The following is a 26,244-nucleotide window of genomic DNA, read 5'->3' as shown; positions in this document are numbered from 1 at the left end:
ACACACAACAAACCCTGTATATAACATTCATCGTGAAATCACACAACATACATACTTGGATAGATTCAAAGGAATAAGAAGCCTTACATGCTTTAATACAATTCCTCAACACATATAAATTATATATATACCTATATAGGACAGTTACTAGCTACCTAAGGACTAGAGTTAAAGTCCTTGACAAATTTAAAAGTATCTAATGCAACTGAAACCACAAAGGTCACAACAGGAACTATAAAAAGATTAGGGTCATGCCATAGAAAAATAGCAATGATACCATAAAATGCTCCTAAAATAAGAGAATGACCAATATTCCGAATTATCAAAAGAGGATAAGGTAATGGGAGACCCCCAAGAATAATCGCAATCCAAAGAGCTGCGAAAGCAATGGCTATAAACAGACAAAGATGCTTTGTCTTTTTCATGTCATAGATTTCAGGATGACTAAAGTGTAACATCATAAGACCAATCAAAAGTGTAACAGCAATGCCTAACATAAACTTAGGTAACTCTTGATTTAAAAATGTTGCCCTAGCTGATTCTTCTTCTTCCTCCTCCTTCTTTCCATTTCCATTTGAATCTTTTGCCATTGTGTAACTGTGATGATTAGAGTTCTTTCTACCTGTTGTACCTGAAAAAATAGAACGAGAAGAAGAAGAAGGAGAAGAAGTTGAAGTTGAAGGTTGGGTCATGATTTCGGAGTCGACTGAAACAACACTTGATTCGCCATCAAAGCTGTTTAATCTGTTGGAGAAAGGAAAGTAGGGTATATAATTTGATGAAGACCCTAACAGAGACCTTGATGATGAGGATGTGGTGGCTGGCTCGGTCTCCGGAGACGGCGGAGGTGGCGGCGGCGACGGCGGTGGTGGAGAAGTACTTGATTGAACAGAGGAGGGAAACCCTAGCTCGATGGTAACCTGATCTGGATTATCATCATTAACTACAGTTTGACGTTGCTCCGGCGTTGACTGTATGGTGTGGTTGACTTTGTGCTGTCTATTGAAGTTGCCGGATAAAAACAACCAGATTCCGACAACTTTGGCATACAAAAGATTTGTTGTATTAATATTTTTTTCTTCGGCCGCCTGTTCACTCATCTCCTCTTGATCTTTGTCGAAACCCTAGCTAGAAATGAATCAATATAAGATAGTCAATGTTTTTTTGAAGATATATATATATATATATATATATACATGTATATATTACCATCAGCGCGTGGAATGGCCTTCTAGAGTTTTGATTATTTAAGATTATCTTTGTAATAGGGTCTATATGGGACTTAGGTATCGATCTTTGCAGCATCTAATTATTACTGTTGTATGTCTTCGCACTTTTGCTGTCTAGAATATATGGTAAAATTTTAATCAATTAATTTTTCATTTCCATTTTTTTTTAAGATTATATAATATATATGATGTAGTGTTATTTTGTAAAAATAAATTAATAATGCTTTATAAATCGTAGTTGATAATTTTTTTTTTTTTTTAACTATAATACTACTTTTTATTTTACTAAAAAAAAAAAAAAAAACTAATACTACTTTTTGTTTTTATTTTCTCATAATCTGCATTATTATTATTTATGAATTTGAAAATATTTATTATTTTTAGTGTGATTCAAAAAAAAATCTATAAAAGATGTATATATGGTGGGATACTGTATGTGGGATCGCGCGTGCAGACTACACAATACTAATTTATTATTATTATTATTTGGTTCATTGATTCAGTCTATAAATATAAATATTTTTGTTTTGGGGATTGATGTTTGTTTATAATAATCAATATATATAAGTATATTACTATTTACATTAATTTATATGATATTACAGTAGAACCTCTATTTAAGAATTCTCTAGTCAAGAATAACCTCTAATTTGTTATAAAAAAAATTAAGTCCCAATTTGGGCCAGTTATAAATAAGAATAACCTCTAAATTGTAATTAGTTATACATTTTTTAAGTTCCGTATTAACAAAGTATACCTCTATATAAGAATAATTACATCTTAATAAAATATATACATATGTTTTGTAAATTTATTTACATAAAATTAATAATTTTATTCTAAATTGTAATATATGTATTAACATTATATTTACTCTAAAATAATTCTATTATAATATAGTATTAATAATTATTTATTGTTATTATTATTACATTGATATTTTTTGGTATTTTAATTTTTTTTTCTAGTGTAACTCCATTTAGTTATAACCTCTCAAGTAGAATATAATTTGCTTGGTCCCAAATGTATTCTTGAATAGAGGTTCTACTGTATTAACTTCCTTCTATTTTATAATAATTATACAAAACTACAATTATATTAATTTATAAATATAGCTAAACTATAATTTTTAATTTAATTAGATAATTAAGTAATAAAACATAGGCCTTTATGGTCTTAAAAAAACGCTACATAAATAATGATTTGGATTGTTTCAAATAAATAAATAAATAAATAAATAAATAAATAATGATTTGGAAAAGGAAAATTAAGACTTAATTATACATGCATATTGTTTTTTTATAAGCAAATGTAATATACAAATAAATTGAGTGTTATAAGAATTTATTTTTCTTTCGAAATATATAAACATTATTTACATATTTTCTTTTTATAAAAATATGATCACGTTCTGAAAACTCTAATATAATAACCTACATATCATTTTATTGGTAGGTTTTAGTGAAGGAATAATAATTAGGATTGTCTATTAAATTTTGACATATATCAAATACTAATTATATGCTCTTAGAATTTTTCTAGCCTTTAAATTTTTTTCCTAAACCATTAAAACTGTTAGATTTGAATATTTTTATCCAATTGCATTTAATTTTACAAATTTAATGATTGTTTATGTACTAAATTATAAATTTTAATATCTACCAAATCATATTCCTCAAACTTTAATATGTATTAAATTATACGTCTAAACTTTTATCTATGTTACACTTTTTTTTATTAAAATTATACCAAAATTTTTAAATTTAATAATTTTAGTGTATAGTGTAACAAATTTTTTAACCATTATCATTATTATCAAAGTATAATAGTGGTTGGACACGTATTCTACGCTACTCGGTCAGAGATGAGATCATATAACATTTTATTTCGGCGGTCAACTTAATTGGGTCCCATAATCCAATCGATGGTGGATTAATTATATATATATATGAGGGTGGTTAGTTAACAACTGATAGTGAAATTATGTGGTTCCATAACCATTGCATCATATAACCTTTGTTAATTAATTGTTAAAACTAATTATTAAAAGTCAAAGTAAATTCAAGGTGCTCCTACGACGTCGTACGTATATGTATATATATATATTAATAATTTAATATAAACATTGATAGAAAACGATCATATATATATATAGTATAATAAATCTGAACTTTTATAATACATAAAGCATAGATCCCATTCAAACAAAAAAGGGATAATGCTAAAGATGCAAATATACTTGAGAAAAATGGATTACTATACAAAGAAGGAGTTTTACATTTTTTTTTTGTTAGAGTGTCTCGTAATATGTAAAAATTAAATATCATACATAAGATGTATGTACTACTTTTCTCATTACCAATTAATTTTAATTAAGATAGAATTCTATACACACTTTATCATACACTCACATAATCCTACATCTAAACCACACATTTTCATATTCTATAACATCTTCGGTTAGAATAGTTTAACTCTCTCTCTCTCAAACACCACCTCCCAACCCTTAAGTGGCACTGCCTCATTCGCTGTCGTTAATTATATAGCTCGAGACCGCGAGTATCGATATCTCTAGTAACAATATAATCGTGTATAGTTAAAAGTAACTAGTTAATTCCCCTAAAGTAACCAAACCAATTACCCTAACTTTTTTCTCCATATTTTTTTGGCTATTTTTTTTTTCTAGAATAATCCCGTTAAATAACTTCTTTAATAAAAAAAAATACAACATTTTCATAATCTTGAGCCTTAAAAACTATGAAATAAAAATTCTTTAAATATGTTATATCTATGCAACATACAAATTTAATTCCCACAACCTAATATAATTTACTAAAATAGACAAGATTTAAATCTTATGTTATCACCACAACATATATTCAATTTTATAATTATTTACTTTACTATAAATAAACATTTAAAATATTTAAATTTTTCTAGCATTTGAAAAATATTGCTAAACAAAAAATTCTTTTCTCCATCCATATAGAAATATAGAAATATTGCTAAAAGTGAAACAGAAACTCAAAACAGTGTATAGGAAATGAAAAACAAAGAGAGATGAAAGATAAACCTCAGAACTAAGAATGTTTGCTTGAACATTCTGAGCAGAAAAATGTTTTATTTATAAGGTTTTTACAATCAAAATACAGTTAAGAATTCTGTTACAATAGAATTCGTTACAAGTCATAACACACAAGAAAAGGCTAAACAATAACACTAACTATACTTTTATTGGCTATGATCTCCCCTCAAACGAAAAGGGGTACAAATCACTTTGAGTTTGCTCTTGAGATAATGAAAATGTTCCTTTGGTAGAGGCTTTGTAAGGATGTCAGTAACCTGGTCAATGCTGGGTATATGTCTGACAATGATTTCATTCCTCAGAATTTGATCTCTTACAAAATGTAGATCGATCTCAATATGTTTACAGCGTGCATGAAAAATGGGATTGGCAGCTTAAGAGCAGCTGCACCTTGATTATTGACTCAAATAATTGGAGTGTCTTAGAGTTGAAAATGGAGCTCAGAAAGCAGTGAGAGTATCCACTTGATCTCTGCTGCAACATTGGTCAGGGCTCTAAATTCTGACTCAGTAGAGGATCGAGCAACAACTTGTTATTTTTTTGCTGACTATTTGAGCCTAGAAAGACTGCATGTCCACCTATAGATCATCTATCAACTAGGCAACTTGCCCAATCAATATCAAAATAGACCTGAAGAGATAGTTTAAGAGCTGGTTTAAGCAATAATCCTTCATGTAAAGTGTCTTTCAAGTACCTTAGGAGTCATTTGCAGGCTTCCCAGTGCACACTTGTAGGAGCATGAATAAACTGAGAAAGTTTATTAATAATATAGGCAACATCAGGCCTTGTAAGTGTGAGATATTATAATGCACTTAAGGTACTTCTATACAGGGTTTAATCCTCAAATGGTGTCCCTTCATGCAGTGAAAGCTTGTGAGCAGTGCTAGTAGGATTGGAACAAGGCTTAGCTCCCTCAAGATGGACATTGACAAGCAAGTCTGTTATGTATTTACTTTGAGACAAATAAACTCTTTCTGAGGTTCTGTGAACTTCAACTCCAAGAAAATAATGAATTCCACCAAGGTCTTTTAAATCAAAAGAGTGGTTGACATCAATGATTAATTTGGTGATGAGATAAGTATTTGGACCTGTGATAAGAATATCAATTCCATACACCAATAAAATAATCAAATTCAGTGAGGAATCAACTTTTGATGCATTGAGTCCCCAATTAACTAAAGTGGTTTTAATTTTGTCATTCCAAGCTCGGGGAGCTTGTTTTAGACCATATATTGCTTTGTGTAAATGACAAACATGATCTGGTTTAGTGGAATCTTCAAAGCATTTAGGTTGCACCATGTATACAGTCTCTTGAAGAACACCATTTAGAAAGGAATTTATGACATTCAATTGAAAGTGACACCTAAAGTGAGCACCATCCTCACTGAGACAGATTTAACCACAAGGCTGAATTTCTCAGCATAATCAATACCAGGAGCTTGAAGAAATCTCTTAGCAACTAGTCTTGATTTGAATCGATCAACACAGCCATCAGAGTTAAGTTTAATTCTATTTACCCATTTATTGTCTATAAGATGCATATGAGGCTCATAGGGTACAAGTGTCCATGTACCATTTGTTTTGAGAGCTATAAATTCTTTATTCATGGCTGCATTCCAAGAAGGATCACTAAGGGCAACCTTTATAGACTTAGGCTCTCTAGGGAGAAGAAATTCAGGAAGTCTATATTTTATGGCAATATAGGCCTTGGGTTTATAGATACCATGTTGAGATCTTGTAGTCATTATATGTGTCCTTTGAGGTGCAGCAGCTTGAGGAATCTCAGATGTTGAAGCTACAGCAGGATTGTTATTGGCAGTATGAATAGATGTTGATGTAGCACTATCATGAGGAGATTGAATTGTTGGAGACATAGTAGGTGTGGTGCTGGGAGCATCTGAAGGGGACAAAGGCTGAGATGGTGCTATATTAAGGTTGTTGTAGTGTGAGTTTGAGTTTGATGAATTAGCAGGTGATTGGACAGAATCATGGGACTTGGGAACAATAGGAGGAGGTACATTAGTAGAAGCATAATTTGGACTAAACTGAGTAAAAAATTGAGCAGTTAGAACAGAAGTTGAATCTTGAGAATGTACCTGTGATTAGTTGTTGTTGTTGGTTATGGTAGGGAAATGAGATTCATTGAACACCACATCTCGAGACACAAAGATTTTGACATTATGATTTTCACACAAATAACCCTTGTGTTTGGGAGAATAACCAAGAAAGAGGCATTCCTCAGAGATATATATTCCATCTTGTGATGAGAGTAGGGCCTCAAATGAGGGAAACATGCATACCCAAAGGGCTTTGAATCTTGTAATCAGGTTGTTGGTGAAATAGGCATTCATTAGGACTAATATTGCCAATAACTAGAGTTGGCATTTTATTTATAGAATAGACAACACATTGAAAAGCATGCCACCAATAGCTCATGTTAAGACCTGAATGAGCAAGCAATGTTAATCCAATTTCTGTAACATGTCTATGTCTCCTTTACATTCTTCCATTTTGCTCATGAGTGTGTGGACAAGATAGCTAAAATTTGATTCCTTTATCAGTTAGAAAATTTTCAAATTCATCTCCTTCATCAGCTTGCACTCCCTTAATTGGTAGGTTAAATTGCTTCTCAACTAGACTTTTAAATCTTATGAAAACTTCAAAAGCTTGAGATTTTAGTGTTAGGGGAAAAATTCAAGAGAATCTGAAATCATCAAGAAATAAAATGTAATATTTGTAGTTGTCTTTAGACACAACATGGGAAGGTCCCCAAAGATTAGTGTGGATAAGCTCTAGTGGTTGAGAGGCTCTCTTGGAGGATAAGGAAAAAGAAAGTTTGTGATTTTTCCCTAGTTGACAAGAGTTACAGAACTTGAGGTTTTTAAGAGAGTGTGCTATGATTGATGTGGATAGTATTTTGCTTAAGGTTGCAGGTGCTGGATGTCCTAACTTACAGTGCCACAGATATATATTATTATGCAAAGTTTTGCTATAGACAGTAGGAGACAAAGAAGAAAAATCATCTTTATTGACAGAAAAATGGTTACAATTTGAGATTGCAGTAGAAGTTGAGTTACAACATGTAGTGTAATATTTGTTTTATTACAGATTGTATTGCATGAGTCTATACCAAAAGTGGAAAGATTACATTCGAGAGAGTGGCTAGACAATTTGGAGTGGTCATCACCTAACAAGTACACATCATTCATGAGGATCCCTTTGAGTAGGACAACACCCGATTGTTTGTCCTTGACATAACAACAAGATTTGTGAAACTCAAGAAAAACATCATCATCTCTAGATAATTTGGAAACACTAACCAGATTTTTAGTAATGGATGGAACATGTAAGATAAATTGAAGTTTTTGAATTTAAAGAAGGGAGAGTAGTTTTACCAATGTGAGAGATAAGTAATTTCTTACCATCTCCTATAGCCACAGATTCCTGTCCAGTATAGGGAGTGGTTGAATCTAGATTTTCCATGGTGAATGCAACATGATTAGTTGCTTCAGTGTCCACATACCAGCAAGCATCATCACTAAAGTTTGTGAGGGTTTGAGTGACATGGACTTGTTGATCAAGGCCACTACTTTGTTTTGTCAGATTGACTTGAGGTTGAAATGAGGGTTTCTTTGGAGTTACCTATTCTTCTTAAATCTGTAATGACAGAGTGGTGCAATGTGCCCATATTTCATGCACAATTGGCACAGAGGTCTGTTAGTTGAAGAAGGTTTACCATAGTTTTGAGGAGGCAATCTTGATAGATTCTCATTATTATTCATTCTCCTAAAATGGATGTCTATAAGGGTCATTTCTTGAGCCAAATTAAGGTGAGATTGGCAGTCATTTTAATGAAAAGATCCATCATGAATGTGTGTCTTTCAAGGCGAGTCTCATGAGACATGAGAAGGGCTTGGACTTCTTCAAGTGTAAGGGCGTCACTTCGAGAGGTGATACTAGAAACAACAAGATCAAGCTTCGATCCCAGGCCATTGAGCAAATGAAGAATGAGAGCAAGATCAGTAATGGAGTGACCAACAATATCTAAAGAACCACAAATTGACTTGCTCTTGTCAACATAGTCAGAGATGTTGAGGTTACCTTTATGAATGTTGGATAACTGTCCTTTTGAGCTGAAATAACCTAGCTTTGGATTGACTGGAAAACTTTTGCGCAAGAGAAGTCCAAACAACATGGGAGGAGTTGTAGTTGGCGGCAGTTCCAAGAATCACTTAAGTCATCGAGGATCGAAGCCAAGAAAGTAACAACTGATCTTTCTTTTGCTATTGAAGATACATAGGATTGGGATCACCACTGATGAGTTTCTGTGGAGGACTGATACTGCTGAACAATATCTCATCGAGGTCATGTCTAATGATCGTGGAACAATTTGAGATTTCCAAGCAAGAAAATTGACTCGATTGAGCTTGATTGTAAGGGAAGAAGTCAAAGAATTTGAGAAAGGATTCCATTAAGGAGCAACAACATGGGGTGGCGCCTGAGGTCGAGGAGTAGTGACACCAATTGGAAACGAGTTGTCGCCCATGGATGTGAGTCAGAGGTGCTCTGATACCATGAAATAGAAACTCAAAACAGAGTATGGTAAATGAAAAACTGAGAGAGATGAAAGAAAAGCCTCTGAACTAAGAATGCTTGCTTGGACATTCTAAGGAGGAAACATTTTATTTTATAAGGATTTGTACAGTCAAATACAGTTAAGAATTCAGTTACAACAGAATTCGTTACAAGTCATAACACATAGGAAAATGCTAACCAATAAAACTAACTATTCTTTTATTGGCTATAAAAAAGGAACAACATTCAATTATAATTCAACTAATTGTTAATAACTTATCAAAAAATAAAGTTGGTAATAAAAGTGGAATTAAAAGAGAACCTTTTATGCCGATAAGGAATTTGCACCCATTTTGAAAGTTCATTTGCTTGTAGTTTTCCCTTGGCAATCTCTTTGAAGAGGGAATGCCAAGGGATGGTCTGTTGTTTCTCCTTATTACTCTTCCAAAAATAATTCAATTCCATCTTTTTTCTTTTCTGAAATGCACAAATATTACATTAATAATTTAATAATAAGAGGTACTATGGTATAAATCTCTATACTAGAAAAAGTACCTTTAGTCAAAAATGTCAAAATAATAAATTATTTTGTATTAAGTACCTCTCGGAAAGTTTATAGTACATCATTTAAATGGGAATTTGGTAGACATTCTTTCGGCATTTATGAGAGTTTTTTAGTTTATTTCTTTTTTATAATCGTGTATGTTATAATTATCTAAGATTACTTATAAATTTTTAAAAAATTTGAAATAATTTACCGTACGTGTTGAAAAAAAGATTAAATGTTTTGTTGCGCGTGTGATTTTTTTTTACGCATAATAAACAATGTTTGAGCTATAATTTTGGTATTGTAACTATTTAGAATTATTTGAAATTAAATTCACGAGTAATTTTAAATAATTGTACCGGATCATAAAAAAATTAATTAAAATACTCTCTCCATGTTGTACTAGAAAGGGTGCTATCAAATACCTCTTTTATGTAATTTACAATAAAATATCAATTGTGATAAAAAAAAAAAAAAAACTTATTTAATCACAAACAAACACAAATATAGTTTATGTTACGATACTTATTTTTTTTTAGTAATAAAGTTCTTTGTAGTTGAAAATGCATTTACTTACAATAAAGTGTTATTTTGTGACAAATACTTCTATTGGATAATACAAAAAAGGTCCCATTTGGTTTAAGAAATTTTGAAAAGGACCATTTGTTATTAAAATAGTAATGGTTCCCAAACAAAATTTTAATCTTGATTAACAATTTCTTATTATTATTTTTTTGAAACATTCATCTTCATTAATAAATAGAACAATCACACAACAAAACAAACAATAAATCATACAAAATAGAATCTTCTATAATCATACGATCAATAAGCCATTGAAAGATTCAAACTTTTCCTATGGAAAGTTGCACATGATTGTCTAATGTTTGGAGCTAGATTGAGCAGAATTTTTGGGAATGTTATTGGTAAGTGCTACTTATGTAATGAGGAATGTGAAGATTCGACTTCTCACTTTTTCTCTCGGTGCTCTATTACCAGAAGTCTTTGGCTTCAAAGCAAATGGAATGTTAGGGTGGATATGATTCCTCTCTCTAGTGGGGCAGAGGTTGTTTCTTGGATTCTGAATCCAAATGTGGAGGGTGATATTATCTCTCTTGATTGTAAAGAATTCTCTTTGTATGCAACTGTTCTTTATCACTCTCTATGGTTTTTCAGAAATGATGCTTTCCATAACAATGTCCAGTGGACATTGACTGAGATGAAGAAGCGGATTGAGAATCACTTTGTGGGGTTTTGGAAAGTGCTGGTGAGACCTGATGCTGGTGGGGAGGAAAGAGCCACTGTCGTGCCCAGATGGACTCTTCCTAGGCTGGGACGAATACGGATTAATGTGGACTTCGCCACTAAAGATAACATCGATGCTGTGGGAGTGGTGGCTCGTGACGAGAGTGGTTCGATACTTGCTCTGTTTGCTTCCAAAGTTCATGCTTCTTCTCCAATCCACGGGGAGCTCTTGGCGATGTCCTGGGGCCTAAAGGTGGGGCGGCATCTCGGGGCTACGGCGGCGGACATTCTTTCTGATTGTCAAGTTCTAGTGTCGGCCATGTCTTCCTCTACATTGCCCCATTGGAAGCTTTGGTCTCTGTTTGGTAGTGTCATGAGGTTGTATTCCTCTTATGATGTTGTTTCTTATTGGATACCTAGAGAGTCTAACAAAGCCGCCCATTTCCTTGCCAAATGGGGGCTTAGTCATGACTGTGAAGGTTACTTGAACTTTTGGGAGGTGAGTCCCCATGTACTCACCAACATCATGTTGTTTGATAAATAAATGGTTCTCCTTTTCAGTAGCAAAAAAAATAAGCCATTGAAAATTTCTGGCAATATGATGTGTATCTCACTAACAAAAAATAGAGCAACATTACATAATGATCCCAACAAAGTTTTTCCAAATAGCCTCCACTATCACACTACAAAAAATTCTATTTTTAGTCACAAAAAAATTGGTGACTAAAAATAAAAAAATTGTGACTAATTACAAATTATCATTCCTACGTTGTGACTAAAACGTTTGTGGCTAAAACTATTAGTCACAACAATCTTCATTTGTTGTGACCAAATATGATTTTGGTCATAACACTGATTGTGACTAAAACTATATTAGTGACAACTTGTATCTAAATACTATGTTTTAGTCACAAGTAGTATTTTGTTGTAACTAAAAATCACATTTAATCACAAAAAATATGTTGTGACTAAAAGGTTGTCATTAAAGATAACCTTTTTTTGCACCATCGGTGCAATATGATACGTCTTCAACCAGCTCCATGCCTCTTTGATACCCAAAGCCTCTGCCACTTTCAGGGTTACTCGACCATAGAAACACCTTGCCTGAGCTGCCACAAAATAACCAACCACGTCACGTATGACAAAATTTAATCAATCCCAAGCTTTCCATCATCATCTAACAAAGACGCATCTACGTTAATCTTAATGCCTGAAACTTGTTTAGAACACAACTTGATCTTTTCCATCTTGGGACGCAATAGAGCAATATTTCCTCTTCCTTGAGCTTTCAACCATTATGAGCTTTCCATAAAGGCCAACATACCATAAACACACGACTCAACCTAAAAGAATTTGTGATCTTCATGACCTCCTCTAACCAAAATCGAACCGAACCCATATCCCTCCCTACCACCTCCATGCCTACCATCTTCCAACACTCCCAAGCAAAATCACAAGAGATAAGACAATGAGTATCCGATTTTGCAAAAATCTCACACACTGAGAAAACTACTTGTAATGGTACATGTTTATTACTAAAGCTTACTAGAGATGGAAGATAACCAACCACCACCATCCACATAAATTTTTTAACTTTTGGTGGGACTTTAAGCTTCCATAGAGTTTTTTCAAAAATCAAAATTTGCATCTGTTAGGAACGCACCTTTAAGAACTTGGAGACTTTGATAAGCACTATAGACGAAATAACGACCACTCTTCTCATGGAACCAATACCATGAGTCTTCAACGATATAGAATAAATCCTTAACCACTTCTACATCCTAAGCTCTCCTTCTGACTTCAAATAACCTCCAAACAAAAAAAGTTCTCGAGGCCAGGGACAATGAAATTAGGAATAAAAGAGCTTACCAAAGGCAGCCGCAGGTTGTTCCCAATCCGAATAGACTTTCTCGCCTCCACTCTTTGATGCAAACAATCTTTGAGATTCTGCATTGATGCAAAAGTGCTCCTTTAAATAAAACCAGGATTAGCACCCAGCTCAGAAGAAAGAAAGTCTCCTCGAGCATAGTAGCGAGCACGGAAGACTTTGCCAACCAAAGAATCAAGCCTTGTTGACAACCTCCACTCTTGCTTTCCCAACATAGTAAGATTAAAATCTCTCAATCTTTTGAAACTCAATCCTCCCACATGTTTATGTCTCGTCATACGGTCCCAACTCATCCAAGAGATACCATTCCCATTACCATCCTTTGAACCAGATTCTCACCAAAAATTTGCCATTAATTTCTCAATTTATAAATGCCAACAGGCAAGAAGAAAACACTCATGGCAAATGAAGGAAGAGCTTGAACAATGGTTTTGAGCAAAACTTCCTTGGCAGCATGAGGGAGAGAGAGAGAGAGATTTACTCTCCCAACTCTAAATATGCTTCATCATCCGCTCCTTTAAAAAATCCAACACCGCATTCTTATTTCTTTCCATAATGCTAGACAACCCTAAGTACAAATTATCTGCTTCCGCTTCCTGAACATTCAAGATCTAACATAATCTTGTCATCATAGCCAGTTGAGTATTAAAGCTGAAAAAAGTTGACGACTTTTGTAAGTTTACCTTTTGACCAGAGGTAATCTCAAAACGATGAAGCAAAGTAAAAACTCGAGTAGCCTCCTCCTCTATGGCTTGACAATACATATAACTATTATCCCCAAAAATCATATTAGAGACATATAACCATTTGATCATTGATGAGAAGCCTTTCGCGCAAATAATAAAGAGGTAAGGTGAAATTTGATCCCCTTGACAAATCCCGTGAGTAGGCACGGTAGGGCCAACATGGCAACATGATGCCCCCATGAACAATATGGTACTTAACTAAGTCCACACATCTCATCACCAAGCCAACTCATCTTTCTAAAAAAAAAAAAAAAAAAAAAAAACTCCATCTTCTATAACATAGCTTGCAAGATAGGTCATTCAACCTGATTATAGGATTTACTCATATCTAACTTCAAAGCCATATAATATTTTTTACCATTTGTTTCCCTCTTTAGGTAATACATGATTTCAAAGGACACCATTATATTATCTGAAATTAATCTACCTAGGATAAACATACTTTGACTTTTAAAAATCACTTGATGGAGCACCACCTTTACTTGATTACCAAGAACTTTTGAGGTAATCTTGTACATATTATTACAATAGGAAATAAGTCACTCATATAAGTTGGGTTTTTCTTTTTTGGAATAAGAAAAATATTAGTATCAGAAATCCTTGGAGGTAAGTCACTAGAAACAAAGCACTCCTTAACTAACTTGATCATGTCACTCTCGACAATTGACCAAAACTTCTAATAAAACTCACGATTCATACCATTCAGGCTTAAAGACTTGTTTGGATGCATTTGAAACATAGCTCTCTTGACTTCTATATCTTGAAATTTTTTAAATTACACTTCATTTTAGAGCAGAGAAATAGACTCTTGAATATCATCCAAAATAGTGTCCATCTCATGATCAGGGACATATAACAACGAATTAAAATAATTTATCATAACATGGGCCAGCTAGTATGCCAATCCACTCAATCTCCATTCACATCCACGAGCTGAGTGAAATTATTATTCCTCTGGTGAGAGTTTTCCAATGTATGAAAGTACTTACTATTTTTGTCACCCGGATTGAGCCAGAACTAGTTAGAGCTTTGTTCCCAAAATACCTCTTTCTTATAAGCTAGAGAACTAAGCATATCATCCTTAGCCTTGTTGATGAATTCTTATACAATTAGTATCCTATCCCCCATTTACTTTTTTGATTGTTTTTTATTTTTCATAATTCTATCCTTGAAGAACCCTATAATTTATGCCCCCAAACTGCTAACATCTTACCACACTTTATAATCTTATCTTGAATATCAATTTCACTCGAATTGTCTCAGAAACTCTCAACTAATTGACGACACATAGGTTCACGAATCCATGCATTCTTAAAATGAAAGGGAGCTCTACTCACTCCCATACTTTTAGACCCTGTAACCAACAAAAGTGGACAATGGTTAGATGTTGAAAATTCAAGGTAGAAAACCTTTAACTCAGGAAATAAATTAAGTCAAGACTCTGTGACAAACACCTTATCTAATCTTTCCTCAATCCATTGGTCTGAACCGTGAACCTTCTTCTAAGTGAACGAGTATCCTTGTAACTCCAAATCCATCAAGCCACATTCATTAAGAACTTCCTGAAAGCCATCTATCAACCACTTTGGATACCGCCACCCACCCTTCTTCTCATAATGACTACCCAAATTATTCATATTTCCTACTAAACACCATGACAACACAAATTGGGTTTTCAGGGTCTGAAAAAGATTCTAAGTTTCCTTTTTGAACTCTCTTTAAGGCTCCCCATAAACTCTAGTAAGACGCCATACATCCCTCATACACCACTACATCAATATGATCAAAAGAAAATCCTAGCAAAATAACATTATCCTCTTCCTTCCACATCAATGCAATTCCCCCACTATGCCCTTGGCCATCAACACAAAATCATCCTTCAAACCCCAACATCACTATCACCCTTTCCACCCATACTTACCCATAACATTTCACATATGATCAAAACATTATGTTTCTTTGTAGACAAAAGGTCGATCAGAAAATATTTAGCCCGTTGGTTCTCAAGCCCACAAAAATTCCAAAATAATAGATTCATGATGATGAGCGGGCTTGAACACTAAAACCAGCCAAAATACATTTTTTTTTTGAAACTGACACATTGTCATTCTCCATTTCTTCAATCTCTTACTCCTGAACTTGGGCCACTAACTCCACACCAAACCAGTCCATATCATTAACATTAACTCTCCCCATAACTTCAATACCAACCTGGTCCAAATCTCCATTACTAACACTGCCACCATGCCAACATTAACTTGGTCCACCATAGACAAATTCTTCCTTTTTTGAGTCAATTATGAAAACACAATTAGAATCAAAAAGACTTTTCTTATCACTAACTTCCAATAGTCTCCCACTATACTCTCTTCCTCCATTAAATTCCAAAAATCATTATCAGCCACCCATATAATTTCTTTCCCACGATTTTTGTCAATCACCCTCTCTAGTGGCTTACATGAGATATTCAGACTAACAACTCCCTTATAGGGATGTCATCAGTAGCTTGCTGTCGACCACCACCTTGTAGCTCCGTCTCCTTAAGCAGCCATGAGACCCTTATATTCTAAAAATTTCTTGGCAGGTCAACTCGCAACTCCAACCATATATCTTCGATATCAAATATAGTGGCGTCTCAAAGAGTCGATGGCAAAAAAATTCTGCATGTCCCATAACACCACAAATAAAACAGATTGCGGGCAGCTTTTCGTATTTAAAATTAAGGCAACTCGACAATTATTCATTATCCTCTTAATTGATTTAGTAACGGCAGTCATGACCCTTACACGCAAATAATCCCTCCATACCCCAAAAGAATTCTTCTAATCCAATTCGACAAACTTACCAATGTATAATCAGCTCCCGCCTTCACCACACTCTCCTTCTACTACAAAAAATTGCTACTTTTAGTGACAACGTTTTAGTCACAACATAATTTTTTTTGTGATTAAAATTTGACTTTTAGTCAAAACAAAATGTTACTTGTGACCAAAACATAGTATCTAGATACAAGTTGTCACTAATTTAGTTTTGGTCATAATAAATATTGTGACTCAAAATATATTTAGTCACAACAAATTAGAGTTTTTGTGACTAATACTTTTAGCCACAGACTTTTTAGTCACAACATAGGAATGATGAATATTAATAATTACTCACAACTTTTTTACTTTTTGTCACAAATTTTTTTGTGACTAAAAGTAAGATTTTTCATAGTGTTCATAAACCCCAATTCAATATCATGTAATTGTACTCACATATCAAGCCGATTTAGTGGTATTGTACGTGAATTAACTCCCACCATGACCCTTTCAATAATAAGTCCATGGGCTCCCGTTGATAGTACGTTGTATATCAATTTCATGATAAAATTGAAACAAATAATGATTGTCTTTAAGATCCTTCACATACATCCTTTTTTCGGGGTCCTAGAGATACACTATAATATTAACCACTTGGGGTTAGCTCAAGTGGTCATAGGTGGGTGTGTGAGTGTTGGAGGTCCTGGGTTCGAGTCCCAGGTAAAACATGTTGTAATATATAAACGCTTAAATCAAAGAAAAAAAAAAAAAAAAAAAGAGATGCACTATAATATTTAAAAAATATTGAAATGAGACACCCTTCCTGTTAAGAGTCTTCCCACTAGGTTATTAGCCTAGAGGAATATTGTCTTTAAGTTCATGATATTAGTACTTACACTAACATATGTTTTTCAGTATATATTTAATTTGGTTCAACAATTTTTATTTTTTTTTTAATTAAGCTTAAATTAGAGTTTAGGTGATTTGAAAAAACAATTATTACAAATAGACAATACTATTAGTCCTTTTGAAATAAAAAAAATCACCAAAAACAACTTTGGGAGACTAGCTATTTTTATTATTTTAATTATGAGAGGGTCCTTTTTATAATATTTTTAAAAGATGGTCAAAAATGAAATTTGACAATATAGAAGTGATTATTTTTTATAAATATTATCCCAGTTTTATTCACTAAAACTTAATTAGTGATTCTTACTCTTTTTTAGAGAGAAATGATGATATCCTTAAGATGATATTTTTCTAATCAGAAGTTTTATTGTGACAATAAGTAATATTTACATGAAGTGTTATTGGGTTTTGCTTAAACCCATTTATAAGTACATACTTCGTTACACTTAGAGGAAATTACACTTAGTATGGGATTTTAAAAGTTCTTATGATAAATATGGTACATTTAAGTTTGGCCAATTTATATGGTATTTTTTTATTTTTAGGTTTTTGTATGGTATTTGATATGCCATATATATGTAATTAGGTTTCTAAATCCCATATTTACTGTTTTTATTTGTTTAGGAAGTTTTATTTGTCATTGATGCCGGAAAAGTCACCGGAGTTTCTTTAGGTGCGGGAAAAGTCACGGAGTAGCGGTCGGTGCGGAAAAGTCGTCGGAGTTCTGCGGCGCGGAAAATTCGTCGGAATTGGCATTTTCGCCGGAAAAATCACTGAAAAATCACCAAGAAACCGATTTCTTAAAGTCTAAGAAACCGGTTTCTTGAAGTCTAAGAAACCGGTTTCTTGGTGATTTTTCCGTTGACAATGCCAATTTTGACGACTTTTCTGACGCTAGCAGCTACTCCGGCGACTTTTCCCAAGACCGACAAGAAACTTCGTAAAAGTCATTAGAATTGGCATAGTCGCCAGAAAAATTACCAAGAAATCGGTTCTGGTTTCTTGATGAAGAAACCGGTTTTTTGGTAATTTTTCCGGTAATTTTTCTGACGACAATGGCCTGACGAATTTTCTAGCGTGGGTAACAACTCGACGACTAATACACCGACATGACTACTCCGGTGACTTTTTCGGTACCAACAGTAAACTCTAGGAAATTCGTCAAAATTGTCATTGTCACCGGAAAAATTATCGGGCTAATCACCAAGAAACTGGTTTTTTTTCGGTTTCTTGGTAATTTTTTTATATTTTTTTTCTCTATTTGGTTGATTGATGAAACTGGTTTCAATTATTTTCAGTGTATATCATTTTTGTTTTGTTTTCATAATCTTTATTATTGTTGTGTAACAAAATTAGTTCCTTGATGAAGAAACCACTTTCTTGGTGAAGAAACCAGTTTCTTGACGAAAAAACCACTTTCTTGGTGATTTTTCTAATGATTTTGCTGGCGACAATGCCAGTTCTGACGACTTTTTTTACGCCGGCAATAACTCTGGCGATTTTTCCAACACCAGGAACTACTCCGGCAACTTTTTCGGCACCGACATCAAACTCCAGAATAGTCGTCGGACTTGGCATTGTCACTGGTAAAATTACCGAAAAATCACCAAGAAACCGGTTTCTAACATCAAGAAACCGGTTTCTTGGTGATTTTTCCAACGACAATGCTAATTCTGACGACTTTTTCTACGGCCAGAAGAACTCCGGCGACTTTTTCGGCACCGGCGGCTACTCCGACGACTTTTCCGGTGCCGACAGTAAACTCCGGTGACTTTTCCAGCACGAGTGACAACTTCGGCAATCACTATAGTTTTATTTGTTTTATTTTTTTTAAAAAAATAAATATGAAGGGAATTTTAATATTTTTTATAGTAATTTAATTAAGTTTTTATTTTTTATGAATTTTAAATTCAGATTTCCTTTTAATGTTTTGTATGGTTTTTTTTAGAAAAAAACCATATTTTTAGTTTGATTGGTTAGATAATGCCATATTTAGTGGTATTTACTTTTTATGCCATATTTATCGTAACCTTAATAATTTTTCCCATATTTTTTGAAAATAGCCCTTACACTTATACATATGTTTTGCTTAAATACCCACTTACAAACGTGTGTTTTCACATTTACCAAGTTGCAACTCTACTGTTTTTTCAAATAATTATTGGCAGTATTTATTTTCAATAACACGTATTAAAATGAATAATTTGATGAAATTAATTTCAAAACAATAATAATTAAAATTGAGGAAATTACAAATTTCATGGGTTTTTTACTATCTTTGCAAAAATATGTTTTTTTTTTTCAATATATATATTTTATGAGAAAAGTTTCAAAAAAAAAGAAAAGTTGAAAAATATTGGAAAATTTAAGTGACTAAGAGTAACCAGTTACCATATGTTTCTTTCATATATTTTTAATTTTTTTTTTTTAAAATTTTCCTACAAAATATTTTTTTTTTTTTTCAGAGAAAGTCATATTTTTGTAAACTTATGCTATAAAAACCATAAAAATTAAAATTACTAAAATACCCCTTAGTTTATTTCCATATTTACTTTTTTTTTTTTTTTCAAAAGTGTGAAACTAAATTAATTATGTAAGAGAGCTCATGTTTCTTAAAATTACTTTTTTTTTTTTGGAAGAATATAACATTTTCATTGATTAAGAGTAATAGATGGGAATCACAGGAGGATTTCCTTCCCCTTACAAGAAACTTCAAAATGGCTAGAAACTCTAACACTCTTAGCTAACCCATTTGCAAAAGAGTTCAAACCGCGATTAATATAGAAGAAGCTACAAACAGAAAAAAGTTTAATTAAGTCTAGAATAGATAAAAAAAATATTAAAAGACTTCCAATTTGGGGGACACTTTTTCTTCTCCAGAGCTTGTGTAATCAACTAGGAGTCAAAAAGAATGTGAATCTTTTCCCATCCATTCTCGAAAGCCCAAAAGAGAGCCATCTGGATAGCACAAAGTTCAGCCTCCATATAACTCACATAGCTGCAGTTCAAATGGACTTATAAGCCCATGGACTGCTTCTCTTGTTCACCATGAAAATAACGCAATCTACATCAGTACGTACCTTCTGGCTTACCCTCCACAGCCATCGATCTTTCGATACTACTACGACTTCACTGGTTCCCATTCCTCCAAGAAATCCTTACTCACCCTTCCTTAGATCTCCTCAAAGTTCAGCATTCAGCTCTTCAAACACCAACAATTCCTTTGATACCATATATGTTCAAACATGCACCCAACATAGGTAATCATCTCTGCTCTGCTGATTGTAGAGATTACAGTGATCAAATTCTTGAAAAAATAGATCATGTTTTCTCCTAGGAAGAGCTCGACTTTTACTGGGAATTGTCCAGAAAACCACAAAGCTCTTGCAAATTGACAGTCCCTAAAGAGATGTAAACAACTCTCGATAGCCTCACCACACAAAAGACAGTCTTTGTCTAAAACAAAGTTGAGTCTATGTTTTGTAGGAATTTCTTCGTTAAGAACTCTCCAAAGAAAAACAAAAATTCTGGGATGAATTTCCGACTGCCATATCCACTTCCACACATCTTTTTTTGAGTAAAATCTTATGCCTTGATCAACTCCATAAGCCCCCTTGACAGAGAAGGATCCATCTTGAGCAACTTTCCAAACAATTCTATCTTTATGGGAACTTGGTAATCTTGGTATGTCTAGAATTTGGTTACCCAACTCAGACCCAAAAATTGAAGTTACCATTTCCTTGTCCCAGTGATGACCCTGAGATATATCTGCTATAGTTTTGACTGTAAACCTCTTTAATCTCAGCAATGCCATTAGATTCCTGAATTCTGGAGTCTCCATCCAAGGGATCCAAGGTTGGTTCCCGAAATTAATTGAACTCTCATCAGCCACCATAGCCATAGACCCTTTCAAAAGAACACTTCTAACATCCATAAGGCATTTCCATAAGTAAGAGTCATTAGCTTTTTTTGGTACCTACCAAAAATTTTCATGATTGCAGTACTTGTGAAGCAAACAATTCACCCACGGTTTATCTTCATTGTTTGCAACACTCCAAGCCAACTTTGAAAGCAATGCCCTGTTCATGTCCTCAAACCTCCTAATACCCAACCCTCCCTGAAGACTTAGGTTGGCAGATACTATCCCATGACTTCAAGGCTAGATATCTGTCATTATCCATATTTCCACGCCACCAGTACTTTCGAATTATAGCATCCTAATCTCGGCAGATTGAGATTGGGACTTTCTTTGTTGACATTATCTAAATCGGCATTGAGGAAGCAACCGATTTTATTAGTGTGAGCCGACCTGCATACGACAACAAACTCATCTTCCATCCTTCAAGCTTTCGCATCATACTTTCCTTTAGCCTTTCGTAATTTTCCTTCTTTCGTTCTCTTGAAAAACCAGGTTTCCAAGGTGCCTTTCTTCTCCTTGAATTTCCTCTATAGCAAGAGCCTCTAAGATATCTCTTATCTTTTCATGAGGCAGGTTCCTTGAAAAGAGACCATTAGATTTTGCTTTGCTACAATGTTGCCCAGACCATGTTTCATAGATTCTAAGACGCTCAAGCAAGTTTTTTTCCTCTGTTTTGTTTACACGAGAAAATAGAACTGTGTCATCTGCGAACATTAAATGAGAAATGGGAGGGGCAGATCTTACTATCTGATGGCAATTATACCCGCGGGTTCGGGTACCCGCGGGTACCCGCCCCTAATGGGGCGGGTACAGGGGTAGACTTTCGGGGGCAGGGGCGGGTATGGGTTTAAAGATTCATACCCGAGTTGGAAATGGGGCGGGGGCGGGGGAATAGATACCCGCCCCGAACCTGCCTCGATATGATATATATATATTTAAATTTTAAAATCATAACTACTACAATTAAAATAACTTCATGCTTTAAGCTTTTTATTGATTATACATTTTTTTTTACTATACACATTATTCCACTTAAGTTTATTGTTTTACTAAGTTTTTTTGATTATTTTTTTTTTAATTCTCTTTAAGACATCATTTTTTTTCTTCAAAAATATATATGTAATGGGTACCTGATGGGGATCCTTCCCCCCGTCGGGTAATACCCGTCCCGCCCCCGCTTTAATTTAAACGGGTATTGGGACGGGTATGGGGTGAATTTAAGAAGCGGGTATGGGGGTGGGGGAGCGATCCACGCACCCGCCCCGCCCCGTTTACATCCCTAAGGCCTTTGCTTTCTCAATTCTGAATGATCTTGGAAAGACATTCTTGGCAAAGAAGAAAAAGAAAAGGGGAAAGAGGGTCCCCTTGTCTTAATCCTCTTTGTGGATGAATCTTTTTAAGTGGAGATCCATTTAAAAGCAATGAATTACGCTACACTTTTAACAGAAGACATGATCAATCTCTGACTTTTACTGTTGAAACTATTGGCCTCTAGAACCCTTTGAATGAAGCACCATTCTATTTTATCATCTGCCTTATGCATATTCAATTTGATTGCCATAAGACCCCCTTAAAATTACTTTATAATGCTAATTATTTACCGAAGTTGTTCTTTCACTTGTACATACAAGAAGAAGAGCGAAATGGACTTACCTTTTCAAGATAAATTTACAAAAAGCCTATGATCTATATTAGATTGGGATTTTCTCAAAGAAATTAATGCTAAATAAAATTAGGATTTAAACAACTCGTAGCACATGCGTATTTATTTTGAGTTTTATGTAATTGTGTAATAAATTATTGGAGAATTTTTAAAATTACTCTCTTTTTATGTTTTATTTACAATATTATAGCTTAAAATTTTTAATTACATAAATGCGCTAGTAAAATTTTAAAATTACAAAAATACACTTTGTTTAGCAAAAAGTAAAGAAATAATTAAAAAAACAACGAGAAATCAACCTCATGACACTTATAAATCAATTATCAATAAACTATAAAACAACTGAAAATAACTAGAAAAACAATCATGAGAACAATAATAACTACAAAAAATCTTACTTTTAGTCACAACAAAACTTGTAACTGAAAGTAAAAAAGTTGTGACTAATTATAAATCATAACCTTTATGTTGTGACACAAATCGAGTAGGACAGAGAGAGAAACAGGTCTAGGGTTTTATTCGTTTCAACCCAGCTGCCTGGACGATTGACGACGACAACGGCGGTGCATAGTCGTTCCCCTTCGCAGGCGACAGTGGAGTAAGTTTCTTCCCCATTTGCGGGCGCCGGCGGTGCTAGACCTTCCCAATCGCAAACGACGACAGAGACAGTTCTTCCCTCTCGCAGACGTTAACGACGGTGGTGCTAGGGCTTCATCCGTGTTCTTCAACGTGGTGGATGAATCGCAGTCGTTGTTGGTCAAAGATATTGTGTGATTGGTAAATCGGTTTTCGGCCAGGAGCGTTTGACAGTGAATGTGGACAGCATGCAGGTTCCGTCCAGGAGGTTTGACAGTGAACGAGTATAGCTTTCGGTTTCGATTGGTTATTAGTTGGTTTTTAGATCTTTTGTTTTAAATTATTAGCTTTCGTATCATTGAAAAATTACTCTTTAGTTTAAGTTTTTTTGTTCTTTTCATTGTTTATTTTATATTTATATTTTAGTTAGTTCCAATTAATATTTTTATGGGGTTAGAATTTTTAGTTTTATGTGTTGAAACTAATTAGGTTTTTCTCATTAGTCTTGTCTTTTGACATTGGTTTTTTTAGATAGTTTATTGTTTTCGTCTTGTCTTTTGACATGGTTCTATAGTTTCTCTCATTGGGTTTGGGTTTGGTTTATTGGTTTTTGGCGTTAGTTACTGGTTCTTGGTTCTGGGTTTGTTTGAGTGTCCATGGCATCGAGTATTTATCAGCGGACGGAGGCAGCGGAGATAATGGTAGGGATTTTTATGCCAAAATTGCAGGTGCAACCTGAAATAGATGAATTTGTTGGCATAAAAGAAGCTTTAAGCTGGATTGACCGTCATTTGTGGGGACAATTGATTTTGGAAACTGATAGCCAAATTACTTAATTTGTCATTCTCTTTTGGTCTATTAGTTCATGATGTTCGTACTCTTCTCTTATCTTTAAATAATGTTGAGTTGTATTTTGTCAAACGATCTGCAAACAAGCTGACTCATGTTTTAGCCAGGGATTCTTGTTTCTCTCCAGGTCGTGTGTGCTTCAATTGGAGAATTGTTCCAACGAAATGCGTTCTATTGTTATTAACAATTGCTAGTTAATAAAGTTGCTAAATTTATTAAAAAAAAACTAATAAGTGACAACTTGTATATCTAAATTATATGTTTTAGTCACAAGTAACTTTTTATTTTTTGTTGTGACCAAAAGTCACATTTAGTCACAAAAAATTTATGTTGTGACTAAAAGGTTGTCACTAAAGGTAATTTTTTATTTTGCAGTGAATACAACTATAAATAAATTATAAAGCAAAAAAAAAATAGTTTATTATTTTTACTGAAGAGGTATTTTTATAAATAAAAAAGTTCAAAGAGTAAAAATATTTTTTTATTTTCGTGTTTATGTAATTTTGTATTTTTTTTTTTTAAATTTTTGGTGTATTATATAAATTTTTCTAAATTATTCGAATATTAATTTTAACATACTAAATCAAATTAAATACTAATTACTTAAAGGCAACAATTATCACTAAACTAGAATTAAATACATATTTATATATTTATATATGAGTAAAAGACGTCCAAACTTCAAATCCTATGATCATACACAAAATGATGATGCATTTATGTACTATTAAGGAATTTTCAGTTAATGTAAAACTAAACGTTCATGCATCAGTCTTATTTATGGAGATGAAGATGTTTTATTAATTAATTTATTTAATATTATTGTAAATATGAAGATGTACGTTTGAACATGAAGTATATCATCCTATTCATCTTTAAGAGAAAAAGAAACTAGAACACTTGATAAAATTATTACATGATATATATATATATATAAATGATAAATTGTAGTATATATTAAATATATTCAAACCTGATCAGATATATATTAGCACTAATTATCCCCAGAACTTTGTTTATATTATCAGTCTCTGCCCAGGACTACCATATATATCCATATCGACTTCTCTTTATGTTAAATCCAAACGCATACAAGTGTGATTTTTCGTTATATATATTACTTTAATTTATATGCTACTTACATTAAGTTTAATTATGTTACGCCATCATTTGTCCTCCAACTTCATGCTTTTTTTGTCATTTATATATACATATTATATAAATATATATATATATATATATTATCTAGTTGGGTAATTATATTCACCAGCAGTGTTTCGTTGGACTATATATAAATAATATGTAGCATAATTCCGTTGACCCTAATTATATCTATTTCATATACGTAATATACACCCACAACTAAGTAATATATATAGTAAATACAATACACAATTAATACAATACTAACAACAAAAAGATGCCACTATATATAATATTATATCATGATAAATTAATGTATATAGTTAATTAGTTTGTTCAACAGATTCTTTTGCAATTAGATGATCTTTCACCAGACACTACGGCCAGCTACAAAGAAAAGAAAGAAGAAAGAATAATATGGCAATACCATAAATATCGTAAAAACATAAAAATTAAGGTTGCCCTAAACTGCGTAGACCGGTTCTCAATTGAAAAACTTATTCTGTGGGGTCTGCTTAGAAACCGGTAGACCGGTTCTACGTCTCTACAGTATCAAACTGAACCGGTCGATTAGTACAGTACAGTACCACAAAAATCCCCAAAAATACCTTAATTATATCCCAAATCACACGTAACTTTCCAGACCACCTATACTTATCAAAAATAACATAATCCATGCAAAAGAACTGAACAATAGTCTCAAAAACACAAAACACCATGAGATAGCAAAATTTGAGCAAATTTTGTTCACACACAACAACAAGCATCCAATTCAGCTTAAATTCACTTAATTAATCCAACATAAACCTTAGAAAACTCAAACAATCCAAAACAGTTCATACAACTCTAACCTCAAAATTAATCATAAAATCCCAACCTTCAAGCTTGAAATTCAAGAAACTAAGAGGGGGGAAGCTTAGCTGGATTAAAAACACTTAATTCTTGCTAAAATCCCCTTGAATTTGAAGAAAAACACCTGCTCACTCCTGGTTACCTAGCTGACCCAAAGCATGGAGATGGAAAAAGCCCAAACTCAATTTTTTTTTAGTAATTTCCTTCTTTTCTTCTA

General features: G+C 33.4%; 1 protein-coding gene across 1 annotated transcript; it reads right to left on the bottom strand.

Annotated features, from left to right (window-relative positions):
• On the bottom strand, positions 1-26,244 carry LOC115695757 (uncharacterized). The gene is made up of 3 exons (XM_061118419.1): positions 25,006-26,244; positions 9,212-9,366; positions 1-1,128 (listed from the first exon to the last, which is right to left on the bottom strand). The coding sequence occupies exon 3, from the start codon at positions 1,098-1,100 to the stop codon at positions 156-158; it is 945 nt and encodes a 314-aa protein (XP_060974402.1). The 5' UTR covers positions 1,101-1,128; positions 9,212-9,366; positions 25,006-26,244; the 3' UTR covers positions 1-155.

The sequence above is a fragment of the Cannabis sativa genome, chromosome 6 (genome assembly GCF_029168945.1).
Source record: "Cannabis sativa cultivar Pink pepper isolate KNU-18-1 chromosome 6, ASM2916894v1, whole genome shotgun sequence".
NCBI classification, from domain to species: domain Eukaryota; kingdom Viridiplantae; phylum Streptophyta; class Magnoliopsida; order Rosales; family Cannabaceae; genus Cannabis; species Cannabis sativa.
The sequence above is the reverse complement of the archived record's forward strand: the minus strand, read 5'-3'. Positions and strand labels throughout refer to the sequence as shown.

Bases quoted from the DNA above. Each gene is read 5' to 3' on its own strand.
- LOC115695757 (XM_061118419.1), bottom strand. From the start codon at position 1,100: ATGAGTGAACAGGCGGCCGAAGAAAAAAATATTAATACAACAAATCTT.